The 17,589-nt window shown below is 51.2% G+C and overlaps 1 protein-coding gene across 1 annotated transcript; it reads left to right on the top strand.

Moving 5' to 3' along the window:
* Nucleotides 1-5,849: 5,849 nt before the first annotated feature.
* Ren (renin) lies at nt 5,850-15,519 on the top strand. Its single transcript, XM_057770737.1, has 9 exons — nt 5,850-5,962; nt 9,048-9,198; nt 9,675-9,798; nt 10,386-10,504; nt 11,261-11,457; nt 13,254-13,373; nt 13,775-13,919; nt 14,129-14,227; nt 15,358-15,519. The coding sequence occupies exons 1-9, from the start codon at nt 5,868-5,870 to the stop codon at nt 15,517-15,519; spliced, it is 1,212 nt and encodes a 403-aa protein (XP_057626720.1). The 5' UTR covers nt 5,850-5,867.
* The last annotated feature ends 2,070 nt before the right edge of the window (nt 15,520-17,589 follow it).

The raw sequence follows: 17,589 nt of genomic DNA, 5'->3' as shown, positions 1-17,589 counted from the left end.
CCCACTAACAATAGAAATGGCAGAGGGTCAGGCAGGCCAATGGGCTGAGTCCGACAGAGAGGATCAACTGTAACGCTGGAAGGCCTTGGATCAGCTCAGCCTCTCCCACCTGGGAAGCCTCCTAGCCTCTGAGTATCAGCCTCGGGGTGACCATCAAGGGTTCCAGGATATCCACATGACTCAGACATTTGTGCTCCTTCAGGTAGAACCAAGACCAACTTGGTCTACAAACAAGTTTCAGGATAGCCAGGACTGTTACACAGAGGAAACCCTGTCTCAAAAAACCAAATTAAAAAAAAACATCCATATCTCACCCTAACATACTCGTGAAGGTACTGCCTCTGTGTGTTGTGGTCTAACCTGGGCTAAAGAAGCACTAAGAAGCTATGCCCCCATCTGTAGGTTTGGCATCACTTCCTTTGGTGAGGCTGAAGCTCAGCACCCATCTCTTTTGACTCCCATCGGCTTGCCCATCCATCCTAACACCACGAGGGAAGTGACAAGGTAGAATCTTCAGCTTGTCCTCCCTCCGTTCTGCAGCATCAGCATCCTCATCTGAACAGAAGCTGTACCTATATCATGGGACTGCTAAGGGGTCAAAGCCTGCTAGAGCTGCCCAACCAAGGCGGCTGGTGGGATCACCAGTCCCCATGATCCCTTCCCATTTCTTCTCTCCTTGTGCTTGCTTCTTCTCCTCTAGGGCTTGGGAAGAGCAGAGGGAGGAAGGAAAATGGTAAGAGGGCCAACCACTCTCCCCAGCCACGGCAGATAACAGCCGTGATGGAAAAAAGACATCATCAGTTTTAAGTCACTCCACTGAGATTCACGAGGAACTCTGTCTCAGCAGGGGCCTCAAGGTGTGGAGAGTGACATTTGGGGGGCTGTACCCCCTGTCTGAGTTAGGATACACTGCTTGTCCTCTGGGTCTTGGTTTCCTCTTGCATCCCTGAGGGCACTGGTCCATTTACCTCCCAGGCTGACGTAGACACCGGGAGATGACCTTGGCCTTCTAGCCCTGCTTCTCTTCTTGGACCCTCTCCACTCGCTCACTGTGTTATTACTGGACTTGTAGGTCCTGCCCTGCCATTTATTATGGACTTCGGCTCCCGACTTGCAGACTTCCTCCACCCTGTGCCTTCTGTAATCCTCCCCAATGACATCACTAACCACGCAGATGGTGACCTGGCTGTACCCTGACCTCCTAATTCCCTGGGTGGCTGATTGTGATAGCACAGGCCAGTAGGAAATGCTGACGCAGCAGAGGCGAGAGAATCACAGGTTCAAGGCAAGCTTAAACTACATCTTTCAATGTGTGCTGGCCATTTGGTGCAGAATTCTCTAGCTCCTTGAACATCGCATTCCCAACAGCATCACCTCTGTTCTGTCTCAGCCATCACCCACATCCAAGGCTGCACTTATCACATGACACCAGGCCACCTTCAGACTAGCAAATGCCCCAGACTCCTCCAACTGGCCACCTCAGCCTGGACTCAGCTATCTCTTCTCATTTTATAGCTTGTCCCATCTTGATTTCTCTCCTTTGGCCCACAGTTCTTTGGTTAACAATATTTTGTGTTGGGTGTGGGGACATACACCTGTAATCCTAGTACATGAGAAACTAATACAGAAGGATCATGACTTTGAGGCCAGACTGGGCTATATAGTGAGATTCAGCCTCAAACTTCTTCTTCTTTTTCTCTTCTTCTTCTTCTTCTTCTTCTTCTTCTTCTTCTTCTTCTTCTTCTTCTTCTTCTTCTTCTTCTTCCTCTTCCTCTTCCTCTTCTTCCTCCTCCTCCTCCTCCCTCTCCCCCTCTCTAAGTGTTCCTATCACTGACTCAACCCTAGAGTAAAGCCAGCCACATGTTTCCTGTGTCTGTGTCTAAGCAGCTGGGGGAACTGTTACGTGACCTTTTCCTGAGGAGACACGAGCATCTACTTACTCCAGATAAGCCACCAACAGGCCAAAGTGTGATTCCACTGAAGTTCAGTCTGGTGAACTGAGTTTACTAGGCTTCCTTACAAAGCCGGAGTGATTCCAGAGCAGCTATCCCATTGAAAAGTCTCACCCCCGCGCAGACGATGACTCCCGGAGAGCTGCACAGGGGGAGCACCTCCTTCAGGTCACCTTCCACAGTCTCTGCACCCCAGCACCTCCACAGACCACACAACTACCTGCAGCTTGGCTGAATCCCCTACACCTGGAAGGAACAGCTGGACTCTCAAGGGAGGGTCTAATGACCTCAGCCCCTCTTTCTAGGAAGGTTCAATTTTCAGGGTTGCTAGCAAGTAGCTACAATTGCTCTGATGAAGATCTGAAGGCAACTGTGTTGATAGGACAGTGTGCTCTAGGCACTAGGGATCAGGAATGGAGCAAGCTGGCTTCCTGTGCAGTCCTGGGCTCCAACCATTCAACATCTTCAGCCTCTGCAGTCCTCTGATTTCCCAGGTCAGCGTCTACATTCCCTACAATTATTTTCAAACCATTGATGCTTTCCTTGAGCCTGCTGGCTGGAGAAGATTACAACCTCGGGAGCAAGAAAGTCCATCAGGTCCCAATACCGAACAAACCAACTGCTTCCACACTGCCTTCTTCTGCTCCTGAGGAAGGGTCACCCAATCCTGTGTGGAGTCATTAGTCCTGCTTCTCCCTTTCATCAAGAGATCACAGTGGCAGTGGGGGTGGGGATGGGCAGCTATACTGGATTGCCTCCCTCTCCTCCTTCTGGTCATTCTGAGTTACTGTTTGAAGTTGTCTTGGGGTATGGTGGCACACAACTTTAACTCCCAGCACTAGGGAGGCAGAGGCAGATGGATCTCTGAGTTCAAAACCAGCCTGGTCTACAGAGCACACTCTAGGACAGCCGGGGATACACAGAGAAACTTTGTCTCGAAAAATCAAAAAGGAAAAACTAGGAGTGACCTATGTGGTCTCTCCGTCGTGGCGGTCACTCCATTGTGGCGGTCACTCTGTCGTGGCCTCTTCTGCAGATTGCTTCTCCAGGCTGGTTCACTGGAGCTGGGGTTCTGGTCTTGCTTGCTGTTTTCTCCCAGGTTCATGGCATTCACATCTGTGGCAGAAGATGCAGAAGCTTTTCCCCCAGGTCTTTTGTTATCACCTCTGGGATTTCTCAAAAGAAGCCCACACCCAAGATGCCCTCGAACCCAGGATCTCCCCCAACCCCTTCCCTTCCACCGCTCAATCACCCAGATCCCAGCAGTCACTCCTTCAGTCTCTACACCCACGGGCCTTGCGGGTTTGGCTGCCTGAGTTCCTCCCAGGTCCTCTAACTTCCAAGCCCACCCACCCTAGCACAGGCACACACCAGTGCCGTGGCCTTCTCATTTGCATGGGTCATGCCATCCTGAACCGACCCCAAGTCCTTGCTAGTCCACAAAGCCAAGATATCTTTGCGAGATGTACTGAATACATCATTCCTTCCCAGACCATCAAGGGCTCCTCGCTGTTCTGTAGGTAAACCTACAGCTGCTTAACATGAGTTTGGTAGAACCCAGGTTACTCGGAACACTACTCGGCTCTGTAAGGTGCTCTGGGTTCCCACCCAGTTTATAGTTTGATTTTGACACATACTGTCACATGACTTTGGGCAAGTTACATGAATCTTTCACTCTCTAATAATGGAACTAGCTCACATGTGAGATGCAGGGGCATTAAGTTTATCAAGCACCTATAGTAGTGCCTGCTACACAAAGGCATTTGGTAAGAGACATTCACCTGTGCGCCCCAGAGGTGGGGCATCTCTTTCCACTCGCTCTCTCTGTTCTAGAAAACACTGGCTTTTTCCTGGGCCTGACTTCATCACGTTTCTGCTCCACAGGGCCTTTGCACATGCTTCCATTGAGTCTCGTTTCTTTCCCTCTTCAACTGCTCATTTCCTGTGCAGCCAGCAGGTCGCAGCTCAAGTGTGATCGTGGCGGAGCCTCTGGAACCTCCTGCCACATACTACTCATCAGTACAACAAATATATATATATATATATATATATATATATATATATATATATTTGTTTTCATTCATTTGTTATTTTGTTATTTTAGTTCTGGGGATTAGCTATTTTATACTCACGTGTCAGAATAACAATCCTTTCTCCAAGGCTCTGGGCTCGGCAAGCAGAAATTAATTTTTGTCCACTTTATAACTCTAGCATCTAGGCCAGGTGTGGTGATGCGTGCCTTTAATCCCTGCACTTGGGAGGCAGAGGCAGGCGGATCTCTGAGTTCAAGGCCAGCCTGATCTAAAGAGGGAGTTCCAGGACAGCCAGGGCTACTAAACCCTGTCTAAATAAACAAGCTAACAAAACAAAACAAAAATCCTCAGACACCAGCAAAGAGCCTGACATAACAAAAGCTAAGTGAATGCTGGCTATTGAGAGAGGGGAGAGAGAGAGAGAGAGAGAGAGAGAGAGAGAGAGAGAGAGAGAGAGAGAGCTCCGATGCCTAGAGACATGCATAATCAATGTTCATTTAATCTGACAAGAAATTTCCTTTGGGGGAAGTTCTCAAAAGTCCTTCCCGTCTCCAGATGTCTGAAAATTCTCAAAGGCCCCACATGTGGGAGGGATCATCTCCATGGTGAAGACACATTCCTTAACGCACATCATCGTCTTTGCTGCCCACAGCTGGCAGAACAGCACTCATGACGCAGACTTAAAATGCTGGTCCATCTGAGCCAAGCCTGCCCTCGGGGTCCACCTAGTTGCTTCATGGGGGACCCAGAGAAGGGAAGAGTCCAATCTCAGTGTCTCAATGCCACACAGCAAGTTCTTGGTAGAACCTAGGGCTCTTCCCTGCTCATTGACAGTCACTAGTTCTCTCATTCGATAAGCAGCAAGCTCCACATGTGGCCAAGAGGCACCGGCACACACATAACTTGGCTGCAAAGGGATGGAGGTCACACCCCAGAGAAGGGCTGGGGAAGGCCACAGCAGAAGATGGCCCATGTCAGTCAGGTTCTACCTCATGGAATGGGTGGGCTATTTGGAGTGGTCCTGAAGAAATCAGCAGGGAGAAGGGAGAATCCTTAAGGGGAATGAGTACTGCCAGCCTGGGGGGCCTAGTGGTCAGGTGCATTTAGATAGCTCTGCCAGGCTGCTGTGAGGCTACGGGAGGAAGGAGAAAGGTAGAGAGACAGGTCTAAGGGAGTGAAGGGCCGGTAGAAGGGGGTGAGCTGGAAACCGGCTGCCGTTGAGACATCCTCCCCAGTCCTTGAGAGCTACCCTTCCTTCTGCCATCGTCAACCCCCAGAGGGGACATCCCATCCCATTCCCTGGTGCCAGAGGTTAAATGAGATGCTACTTTCCCCACCAAGCAGCGGCCAAATGGAATCAGCTATGATCAGGATGGAAGACTGGAGCAGAGTTAGGAGGAGCCAGCCAGGGGTAAGGCAAAGGCTAATGCGGAGGATGCAGCCTCGAGCGTGTGTGCTGGTGTCTGTGTTGCAGCTTAGTGGCCCAGGTTCTACGCTCTCTGTACCCTGACCTCATGCCTGAGCAGCACAGCTCCTCATCAGCCTCTTCCTAAGCTAGAGGTGGCAGGGCCAGGCCAAGCAGAGACCCTAGTGTCGCCAGGCTCAGCCACGCTTCCCACAGCAACACTACACACACACACACACACACACGCACACGCACATGCACACGCACACACACACACCCTGCTCAGCCACTCTGCTCTGCCTCCAGGACCTGCTTATCCCTCATCCACCTAGCTTGGTCTCACGAGGTAGGATTTATGAGGACTTCCCTGCCATTAGTCCTGGGGGGAAATAAATCACAGCAGAGCCTGTGTGTGTATAAAAGAAGGGTCAAGGGCTCTGGAGCTACAGAGACCTTAGGCAGCCTTGACTGAACCAGATGGACGGAAGGAGGATGCCTCTCTGGGGACTCCTGTTGATGCTCTGGAGCTCTGGCGCCTTCAGTCTCCCGACAGACACCGCTGCCTTTGGACGGTAACTTGGGCAGAGAAGGGGTGGCAGGGTATGGGACTGGCTAGTGCTCTCGGCTTGCAGGTCGCCAATTCTTACAGCCAGTCAGCTCTGAGAATTTCAGTGACTTGCCCAATGCCACACTGATCAGCTGTATCTGATTAGACCTGGAAGGAGCTGTCTTTGGATTCTCATCAGAGGACCACACATTCCTGACCCCTACGTTCATCATACAACGACTGTGGAGGGCACGGGCAAGTTAACTCTCCTGGGCAAGGAGAACGGTGAAGAGGTCAGGGGCAGGGCCTCTAGATTCTTCCAGGTTAAATTCCCTGCTTCAATAGCAGCAGACATAGCCAGCTCCAGCGAGCAGCAAGCTAATCTCACCAAGTCTTCGTGCGCCGTTTTAAAACAGGATCATAACAGAGCTTGCTTCGTGGGGCTGCCTTGAAGATTTGATGAGATAATACATATAAAGCCGTGAGTGTCATGGCGTTAGAAGCCGTGGCCACAGATTTGATGTGGGAGTCGGATTATCACCGAGTGAAGTAAAGGAAAGACTCCTGGCAGCCTCATTCAGGGAAGATGAAACATTCATTCAGTGTAAGTCTAGGCTTGTGGGAACAAGGTTTCTTTGCTGTTGCTGTTTTGGAGACAAAGTTTCTCTGTGCAGCCTTGGCTGTCCTGGAACTCATTCTGAAGACCAGGCTGGTCTCGAACTCACAGAATCCATCTGCCTCTGTCTCCCGAGTACTGGGATTTAAGATATGGGAACAAGGTTTCTTAAGGCATGAGCAGGGGAGAGGCAAGACTGGGAGAAGGTTCACGCAGAGCCAGAGTCTGGAGACTGCGATGGGGGAGGGGTCCAGGGAAGTCCTGAAGGATTCATTATAGTAAGAGTTGTGAATCTTCCAGGTAGTGGTGCCTTTAATCCCAGCACTTGGGAGGCAGAGGCAGGTGGATCTCTGAGTTCAAGGCCAGCCTGGCAACAGAGTGGGTACCAGGGCAGCCAGGACTACACCTTGACAAAGTGAAACCTTGTCTCAAAAAAAAAAAAAAAAAGAAAAAGAAAAAGAAAAAGAAAAAGAAAAGAAAAGTTGTGAATCTATCTGGTGTACGATCTTATAGATTAATCCATCCTAATTGTGGCCCCAACCCTGACTGAGCACCCATTTTGCAGATGAGGATACTAGGGATGTCCTCACAGAAGGCCTCAGGCCCCTGGCCTTTGTTTCCAAAGCCTGCCCCTCCTTCACTCCCAGGTTTGCAGACAGCCGCTGCTGCGGTAAGAGGATCGTGCTCCCCAGCACCCCACCCCAAGGACAAAGGCCTAAGAAAGCCAAAGCCTTGAGGGGGAGAGTGGGCTCAGAGGAGGGCAGGAGTCAGGCTCCGTCCTACCCTTGAGGGGTCTGAGCAATGTTCCTCTTGTCAAGGTCATTGCCTTACACACATACCACGTCCAACTTCCAAGCGGAAGGCAGCCTGCTTAGCCCGAGCAGGGACAAAACACGACCATTAAGGTCCCAAAGGCTGGAGGGGTTAGAGAACACTCCGAATCACACAGCGTGTCCTCAGCACCACATGTCCCCACTATGCCATAGGCTAGGCTGGTGGGGAGGACTCAGGGAAAACGGCTCCTTGGGCTGGCATCCTCGGGGTTGGCATCCAGGTATGTTCTGGTCATGGCTTGAAGGACTAAGGCTCCAGGAGAGGAATGGAAGAGGATTCGTTTTCTTTCTGAGACCCGGCCTTACTGTGGAGCTTGGAACTCACCATATAGACCAGACTGGACTCAAGTTCACAGAGATCCTCCTTCCTCTACCTCCTGAGTGCTGGAATTAAAGACATGCAGAAAACCCACAATGCAGAGGGGTTTTCTAAAAGAGGAAGGCCCACAGAGTATAGCAAAGCACGGGTCTGTTCAGGAAATGTTGGGGAATAGACCTTGTTTGGTTATATTTTCCTTTCCTCTTGTAAGGAGTGGGAATAATGAAAGCACTTATCTCGTGGGATGGCTGGGGTCAAATAAAATAAGTGTGAAGAGTAAACCATGGTGGGACTACAAGTCGTTTATGCCAGGGATTACGAAGATAGGCGTGAGATAAGCAAAGTAGGCAAAGCAGGCGGGTGAGGGCACTGAGTGTCAGGAAGAAAGTTTAGGACTCACGAGGGAGAAGAAACAGGGCTCCTCTGTGTGTCTGGGAAAGCACACCGCCACTGAGGTGGGCTCGTGCCAGAGTTCCCTGGCTCAGGGCTCAAGGAGCTTCTTCCTCTGACTGCAAAAGAGTCTTCGTGTCTGTCTGGGCCTGGCAGCCCTGGGTAGGAAAGACAACCAAGCAGAGCATGGACTCTCTGTTCGGCATTTCTGAGTCATCTTCACCCCTGTGAGCCTTCAGTGTCTCAGCTGGAAAACAGGGAGCTAGCTCTCTGGTGGTTTGTATGCGGACCTATGCCAGGCAGCTGCTCGGTGGTCAGGAGCAGCCCCGTGGGCCGCTGTTTGCACGCCTCTTTATCTCTGCCAGCCAAAGGTGACTGGAGGACAGCTGATATGAGGCGAAGGGCCTGGGGTTCTGGCCCAGGACACATCTTTCCCCAGGTGAGGCACACAGGCAGTCTATAGACGCTGGTCCATCTGAATCTGGCTGGGTTCAGTGGGTGCACACAACCTGGCTCTGTGATACCCCAGGGTCCCCAACTCCCTGCAGCCTGCTGTGGACATCTGCTGCCACCTATGGGCCCCATGCGGCACTGCCTCCCCTGTCAATCAGAGGACAGGTCAAGAGGCAGTAATGACCTTTATGCCCCCATCCAGAACAATGCGGCACAGTGGTGTTCAAACACATGATGATGATGATGGACGGGTGGATGGTAAAATTGCCTTTTCTAATTAACATGAGACAACAGAAGAGATTTGGGGATTATTTAGTACCAGAATAAGGGACTGGAAGAGGTGTGTACACGCTCCTGAGAAACCCTGGGGCACAAGAAGTGATTCTTAGGTGCATGGGAGAGGGCTAATGATTGACAAACCAAAAGCAAGGAGTCTGGGCTCTGTCGATGTCGGGGGACTACACGACTCTCCTGTTTACCTTCCTCTACCCTGGAGCAGGATCTTGCTCAAGAAAATGCCCTCCGTCCGGGAAATCCTGAAGGGGCGCGGAGTGGACATGACCAAGTTCAGTGCTGAATGGGGGGAGTTCACCAAGAGGTCCTCCTTTGGCAATGGCACCTCCCCCGTGGTCCTCACCAACTACCTGGACGTGAGTATCTACCCCAGCTACTATTTCCCTTTCTGGACTGGCAGGCCGGGCTCTTTCCACACATGCTTGGCCGAAAGCCAAAGAGCACCGAGAGCTCTGTAGAACTCCTGCTTATGGTTGAGAAGTCTGTGGTGTTGGTGGTGGTGGTAGTTTGTTTGTTTTGTTTTGCTTTTGAGACATGGTCTCACTATGTTGCCTTGGCAGGCCTGGAACTCACCGTGTAGACTAGGCTGTCCTCAAACCTGCAGAGATCTACATGCCTCTGCCACCAGGTGCTTTCATGCCCAGCTATTTTAACCACTTTAACTGGGCTTTCCCGCCTCAGTGAGTCTGCTATATTCCAGGACAGCGGAGGATACTGCAGAACCCCCACACTTCAGCAAAGTGGAAAACCAAGAGCCAAGAGGGGGTCCAGGCAAAACTCCCGAACTCAAGGCTCCTGAGCCTGGGCCCTCACTTTTCTTCTACCCCTGCAGACTCAGTACTACGGTGAGATTGGCATTGGCACCCCACCCCAGACCTTCAAAGTCATCTTTGACACAGGTTCCGCCAACCTCTGGGTCCCCTCCACCAAGTGCAGCCCTCTCTACACCGCCTGTGGTAAGGGAGCCAGGCCTCATGCATCTCCCCGAGCCCTTCCTGCTGCACCTAACTCGGTTTCCCATTCTCCAGGGAGCTGCTTTCCCTCAGCCCCACGGCCCTGATCCTAGAAAAAAGAGAGAAAATGTCTCTCACCTTCCTGAATTGGCCACCATGGTGAATAAACCAGCTTAGGGAAGTGCCTGGGCACCTGGAATGTCCCCAGGGTTCCTAGGATTCAGTCAGGAACAATGTTGCAACCCCAGAGTCCTAAGACTCTTCCAATGATAGACTTAGTCAATGGCCCTACACTAAGCACTTACTCTGTACCCAGAATCCTCTCTGGCACTATATCAATGTTAGCAATGGCTATAGAATTCTTTGTTTGAAACCAAAGTTTCAGAAGCATAAACACATAAGACAAAACCAAGAAATACTATTCTTGACTGGTGTTTTTTTTTCCAAACTGGAGACTCGGGAACCCCCGTCCCCCGACACACACACCCGAGTTAAGTCTTCAGCCATACTAGCCATGTCCACCACTTGCCCTGCTTCTGAGCCTAGATCACTAACTCTCATGCTGATCTGAGCCTGTATCCCTCTGCTAGAGATTCACAGCCTCTACGACTCCTCGGAATCCTCCAGCTACATGGAGAATGGGACCGAATTCACCATCCACTATGGGTCAGGGAAGGTCAAAGGTTTTCTCAGCCAGGACATAGTAACTGTAAGTAGGATCAGCCCTACTGACGTCCATGGGGCCCCTGTGGAGCAGAGTAGGTACACGCCAGCCCATCTTGGAGCCTGGGATGTTGAGGGACAACCTCCTTGGCAGCTTCTAGCTGAAGCCGCAGAGACCACAGCTGCAGTGGAGCAGACAGGCTGACACTGCTTGTGGAGGCTTTGCTTCTAACCCCCGTGTGGGCAAGCCTAAACCCCAGCTTCCAACCTTGTGACGAGCCAGACCAGGCTTGGAGTATTGTCGAGACTGGGGATCAGGGGTTTGTGCTGGGGCATGGTTTGCTTTCTTTTGGCCAGGGTCTAAACTGTGTTGTGGAGTCACTCGGCCCTGCTGTGCCAGAGCTAGGGAAAGACACACAGAGCCCCAGAGGGAATCTGTGTGAACCCTTCCCTCTCACCATGCCTGTGAAATCGGGTAGGGGCAAGAAAAGGAAACCCTGGTTATGATGAGGAAATCCTGAGCTCGGGCTGGTGGGTCGAGCCCGAAAACGGGCCTCTGAGAGGGGTGCAGACCTGGCAGGATCTCTTTCTCAGCCTTTTCAGCACTAGTCAACCCCATCTTTCTGCCCCCCCCCCCCCGAGCATAGATGTGTTGAGCGCGTACATGTAGGCTTGCTGGGGACAGTCTTAGCTCCCTGCTATACAAAATCTGGATATGTCTGGGGTCCCTGGTATGGAGCCAGAGCAGACCCCAGGCAGTGTTGGGCAGTGACCTCCATACCCTCTGGTTCTTCTCTCACAGGTGGGTGGAATCCTTGTGACACAGACCTTTGGAGAGGTCACCGAGCTGCCCCTGATACCCTTCATGCTGGCCAAGTTTGATGGGGTTCTGGGCATGGGCTTCCCTGCTCAGGCCGTCGGCGGGGTCACCCCTGTCTTTGACCACATCCTATCCCAGAGGGTGCTGAAGGAGGAAGTCTTTTCTGTCTACTACAGCAGGTGGGCCTTTGATCCAAAGGCCAAGGCAGGGAGGGGCGGAGAGCTGGAGGAATGGCAAGAGTCCAGGCCAGGATTTATGTGCTTCTGATGAGGTGATCCTCAATCCATATCTAGAACCACACGCTAGTCAATTAAAACGAATGGAAATCAAAAACCGAGTCCTTAGGGAGTGGCCACACAGACACAGCCAGCTTCGTGTCTTTGTTGGTACCTTTGTTTGTTCTCTCATTGATTCAGCCAGTGCTCTATGCCGTGTGCTGTGGGAGGCTCCAGGGGCACGGAATGAACAAGACAATCCCTACCCTCCATCCTCATAGAGCTTGCTATCCAGTAGGGGACACAGGAAATGCAGCACAGTGAACGCCTGGGGCACACCAGGCACCCAGTCCTGAAAGCTACGGCGTTTTTCAGTTCTAAGCCAGGAATCTGTGCAGTTCAGCCGGCCTTGGGGAAGCTGTGGTCGGGGTCCATGCAGGGCTGGGATCTGCTGCCAATTTCTGGGTGAGCTAGTGGTAAAATTGTTAGGGGTAAGAACAGAGTTCAGGGGCGCTGAGAGTGAAATGGAGGGGTGGGATCCAGAGCAAACTCGGAGGAAGCAGGGGTCTCCGGATGGTGACTCTGGAAGACTTTGAGTGAATTACACCAGTCAGAGGGTCCTGCAGTCAGCGGATGTCTGTATTTCACAGAGTGAAGGCAAGACCATAAATAAATGATAGATAGATAGATAGATAGATAGATAGATAGATAGATAGAGGTTAAGAGTGGAAGTGGGTGTCAGAAAGTATAGATCACAAAACATAGGCTGCTTTGGGAAGTTCAACAGGGAAGAGGACGTGAGGCAGGCTGTGGGGTAAGATCCAGAGAGAAGCAGGGAAAGGGAGGTGGGTGTTCTAAATGCTAGAGGATGCTTGAGCAACGCTGTGGGTGGAAGAAGAGCTGATGGGAAGACTTAAAATACATGGGACTCAGAAATAGGGGCCATGGAAGGAATTACAGCAAGCAGGCCTGTAAGCGGGGGCCCTTGGAAGAAGTAACATTCATATAAGTAGCTGACTTGCACAGAACAGGTGCACACCTGCCCCGTGCACACATGTACACAAACATATGTGTAGGTCATGGGTCCTTCACTTACACTTAAGTACCTCGGAAAGCAGCCCAAGGCAGCCCTGGGCTGAGGGTAGCATCACGAACAAACGTGGAGAGGAAGACAAGGGCAGTCAGCTTTGGCTGGGAACAACAGCCTGGCTCCAGCTACCACGTGTCCACCAAGCTGTCTGAAGAGCGAGAATTAACCTCTACCCTACCAAACAACAGGGTTGCTGAACCTTGCCCACAAAGAGGGTCTCCTCTCTGTGTCCCTCTCAGCCTCAACAGGAACCTGAGTGAGACAGGGGCCCCATGTGGCCCTGAGCCCTTGCTCCGGAACCAGGCTACCACCCACACAGACTCCCATTTGTCAGGCCCAGCTCCACTAGATGCTTGGTTTCTCCCTAGACGCTAGAGTCTGGAGTCAACCACACACACCCGTTGCCCCCAAGTGAGGAAGGCATTATTTATGACTTATTTGTGCCTACCCCCTGCCCTTGAATCTGATGGTTTTCTGGAGGCAGCTAAACAACCCTAGAAATACTTCTGCTGCATTTGGGGACGGGCCAGCAAGGGAGAGAAGCAATGGGTTCTGTGTGCCTCCTAATCTACCCCCCTAATCCCTCCCTCTCTCCCACCCTGCACCTCATCCCTGAAGTCTCAGGCTTCAAAGGTCACCCGTCTCTAACTTCTGCTGATCTTTCCTTTAGGGATTCCCACCTGCTGGGTGGAGAAGTGGTGCTGGGAGGCAGCGACCCCCAACATTACCAAGGCAATTTTCACTATGTGAGCATCAGCAAGACTGGCTCCTGGCAGATCACCATGAAGGGGTCAGCGATCATAACCTTCCTAACCCTCCAAAACTGATGGTGTCACCGGGATTGGGGTGGGGTGGGGTAAGGGTGGGGGCAGCCACTCCTTAGGGCACAGCCACTATCTGCTGTCTGTAGCCTCTGTCCAGGATGGGGGCATGGGATGGGATTTGAGGATGAGCAGGAGAGGAGTCAGGGAGAGGAGGCGGAGTCTCTAGGCTATGTATCGGTGACAAGAACAGTCAGCACCTTCTCAGGGCCTCTCGGCTTTTATCCAGTGTGCCACCAGACCACTTGTATGGCCGGTCTCCTACTTACCCTAAACTGGAAAAAAACATGCAGGCTGGGGGGTGAATGGTGACTTCTGCCTGCCTGCCTTCTTGTCTGTCTGTCTGCCTGGCTAACTGTAGCCTCTGCAGGGTGTCTGTGGGGTCTGCCACCTTGCTGTGTGAGGAGGGCTGCGTGGCCGTGGTGGACACTGGTGCATCTTATATCTCGGGTCCTACAATCTCCATGAAGCTGATCATGCAAGCCCTGGGTGCCAAGGAGCAGAGCACAGATGAAGTAAGAAATTGGTGGAGAGAAAGCCGGGGGAGGGGTCACACCACCTGGTTCCAGCCATTTCAAGCCATCTCCTCACCCCTCACACTTCCTGAATGGGTGGCATGTCTCCGCGGAGGGTGAGCAGAGACTGTGTCAGGACTCTCTGGCGCAGGGCTCTGGACTTCTCAGAGTCCCACACTGAGAAGAGCTTCCTTCCTTCCTTCCTCCAGTATGTTGTAAACTGTAACCAGGTGCCCACCCTCCCAGACATCTCCTTCCACCTGGGAGGCAGAGCCTATACACTCACCAGTGCGGACTACGTGCTGCAGGTGAGGCTCAGTGGGAAGGGTGGGCAGGGGCCACAGAAAGGGGGAGAAGTTGTAATGTACAGATCACCTACTAGGCCAATGGTTCATGAGTGCAACTCAGGTCGCCTAGAGAATTTTCAACAATCCCAGTACCCAGGCCACATGCCTTGCCTTGCAGATCAGAACTTCCATGACAGGCACCTGGGAATCAGAGTTTTCAAAACTCCCCAGATTCACTCGGGCAGTGGCGGTGCATACCTTTAATCCCAGCACTCGGGAGGCAGAGGCAGGTGGACTTCTGTGAGTTTGAGGCCAGCCTGGTCTACAAGAGCTAGTTCCAGGACAGCCAGGACTGTTACTCAGAGAAACCCTGTCTCAAAAAGAAAGAAAGAAAGAAAGAAAGAAAGAAAGAAAGAAAGAAAGAAAGAAAGAAAGAAAGAAAGAAAGAGGGAGGGAGGGAGGGAGGGAGGGAAGGAGGGAAGGAGGGAAGGAGGGAAAGAAAGAAAGAAAGAAAGAAAGAAAGAAAGAAAGAAAGAAAGAAAGAAAGAAAGAGAGGGCTGGAGAGATGGCTCAGAGCTTAAGAACACTGACTGTTCTTCCAGAGGTGCTGAGTTCAATTCCCAGCAACGACATGGTGGCTCACAACCATCTATAATGAGATCTGGTGCCCTCTTCTGGCATGCAAGCATACATGGAAGAAATGTTGTATACATAATAAATAAGTAAATTTTAAAAAAAGAAAGAGAAAGAGAGAGAGAAAAGCAAACTAAACAAAACTAATAAATAAATGAACAATCAGAACAAACAAACAACAAACCAAAACTCTTGCTGTGCCTTAGCAACAGTTCTCTCTCCATTTCTGAGTGACCCTCCTTTTAGTCCTCTGCCCTTTTCATGCTTGTGGAGAAGTTCAGAGATTTGGCCTGAGTCAGAAGCCCTAAGTAAGCCTGTGAGCCCAGGGTAGACACACTGTTTGCCTCATATCTACCGCAGTGCCTGCCTGCCCCAGGAAGGCTGCAATTTAGGCTGGGCTAAAACAGCTCTGGAAGGATGCAGGCGAGAGGGGCATACACTAAAGACAGCTGCTGGGGTCAGGCGGTGAGAAGGGGCTGTGTCATGGGCAACAGAGCAAGCCTCATACTTCTTGCCAGGATCCTTACAACAATGATGACCTATGCACGTTGGCTCTCCATGGCCTGGACATTCCGCCACCCACTGGGCCTGTCTGGGTCCTGGGTGCCAGCTTCATCCGCAAGTTCTACACAGAGTTTGATCGACATAACAACCGCATTGGGTTTGCTTTGGCCCGCTAAGGCCCTCTGTCACCCAGTGACCCTAGTTTCTGGCTGAGGCAAAGATGATGCTCCTGAGGGTCATTTTTGTCTGGGCTTAACCTCCACACAGGGACACTGGACACAGTTCCCAAGGAGTGCTTGCCCCCTCGCCTGCACTCACCCTTCTCTGCTTTGGGGAAAGACAATAAAGACTTCATGTTACAGCCTGCATCAGGTTGCTTCTTTTGAGTTTGGAGCAAAAGGAGGGACAGTTGTGTGCAGAAGATACACATGACAAACAGGGGTGTAGATGTGGCTTTGTCAGTACGCATGAGCGCCTGAGTTCAATCCCAGAACCACATAAAACAACAACAACAACAAAAAAAACAAGTAAACAAACAAAAAACAGGCATGATGGCAACCAGGAGGACAGAGACAAGCTGATCCCCAGGGTTTGATACCTGAGGAATTATAACTGAAGTTGTCCTTTGACCTCTACACATACAAACACACAGAGAAACAGAGAGATAGATAGATAGACACAAGCACAGAGACACACAGAGAGAGACACAGAGAGAGGGACAATGTAACAAAATAGACACCACTCCCACATGCTTTTCTTTTCTTTTTTTTCTTTTTTGATTTTCGAGACAGGGTTTCTCCGTAGCCTTTTGGTTCCTGTCCTGGAACTAGCTCTTGTAGACCAGGCTGGCCTCGAACTCACAGAGATCCGCCTGCCTCTGCCTCCCGAGTGCTGGAATTAAAGGCGGTGCGCCACCACCGCCCGGCTCCCACATGCTTTTCTACGTAAGGTCAATGCCTTCCATCTATTGTCAACAGGATTCACATATAGCTTGTTCATACAGCAACCTTGGTTGGGGAGTTTGCAAAGAGAGAGGTCGCATGTTCCCCTAGGGCAACTGGGAAAAAACCCTTAGGGCTGTAGTAGTAGAGGGTAGGCAAACACATTGGCTAGTTTTACGTCAACTTGACACAAGTGAAAGTCGTCTGAGATGAGGAAACCTCAATTAAGAAAATACCTCCATAGGAGGGAGCCACAGGCAAGCCTGTAGGGAATTTTCTTAATCAGTGATTGATGTGGGAGGGCCCAGCCCATTGTGGATGGAGCCAGGTTCTATAACACAGCAGGCTGAACAAGTCAGAAGGAACAAGTCAGACGGAGCAAGCCAGTAAGCAGCACTCTTTCATGGTCTCTGCATCAGCTCCTGCCTCCAGGTTCCTGCTCTGCTTGACCTCCTATCTTGACTTCTTTTGATGAGCTGTGATGTGGAAGTGTAACTCAAATAAACCCTTTCCTCCCAAGTTGCTTGATCATGGTGTTTCATCGCAGCAATAGCGACCCTGACTGAGAGAGTCAGAAAGATGCTTCGAGCTTACAGAATCCAGTACTGATCCCAGACTCTGTGCTGCTGAGAGATTCAACCTTAATATGGAGTTCTCTGAGAAACTCCTCTCAGCTTGCCATGTGACCATTTACACAGGTCATCTAAGTCATCACCATCTAAGAACACGGGACTTCAGACCTCCAGCAACCCTACCTTACATGTGATAAATATATAGACAGAAAAAGGCATTTGCCCAAGATCCCTTGGTGAAGAATTGAGCAGCAAAGAATCCTGAAAAACAATGAAAAACTAGCCTAGAACCCAGTCAAGCTGGCTTCCTCAGAGCCTAGGGACTTCCACCTCAATTCCATGTGAGCGAGTGGAGCTGGTGCAGGGACAGAGCTTCAGACACCTTGGTTAGGGTCAGGTTCACACACAGGCCTGAGGACACCACAGGCTGATGACTCTTCTCCCACTCACCCCCCACTGCCGGCTGTGTAGTTTTGGGGATGAGAAAGCAGCCTCTACCTGTAGCTTCTCATCCTTCTGCTGACCAAAAAGTATAAAACACTGGGTACCAACAAAGCCCTTGGTGTCTGGATTTCACTCTCCTGGGGCTAAGGGTCCCAGGGCTTCTCTGAGGTGGTATTTGCATAGCAGAGCTATTTGCAAAGTCCTGGCAGAGAAGCTGAGAACAAGAGTCTGGCCTTCCACTGTTTGTGAACCCTTGCCCAGCATGGTTTGCTTTGCCTATTGCAAAAGA

Source organism: Chionomys nivalis, chromosome 5 (genome assembly GCF_950005125.1).
Source record: "Chionomys nivalis chromosome 5, mChiNiv1.1, whole genome shotgun sequence".
Taxonomy (NCBI): Eukaryota; Metazoa; Chordata; class Mammalia; order Rodentia; family Cricetidae; genus Chionomys; species Chionomys nivalis.
This window is presented reverse-complemented; position numbering and strand designations above follow the sequence as displayed.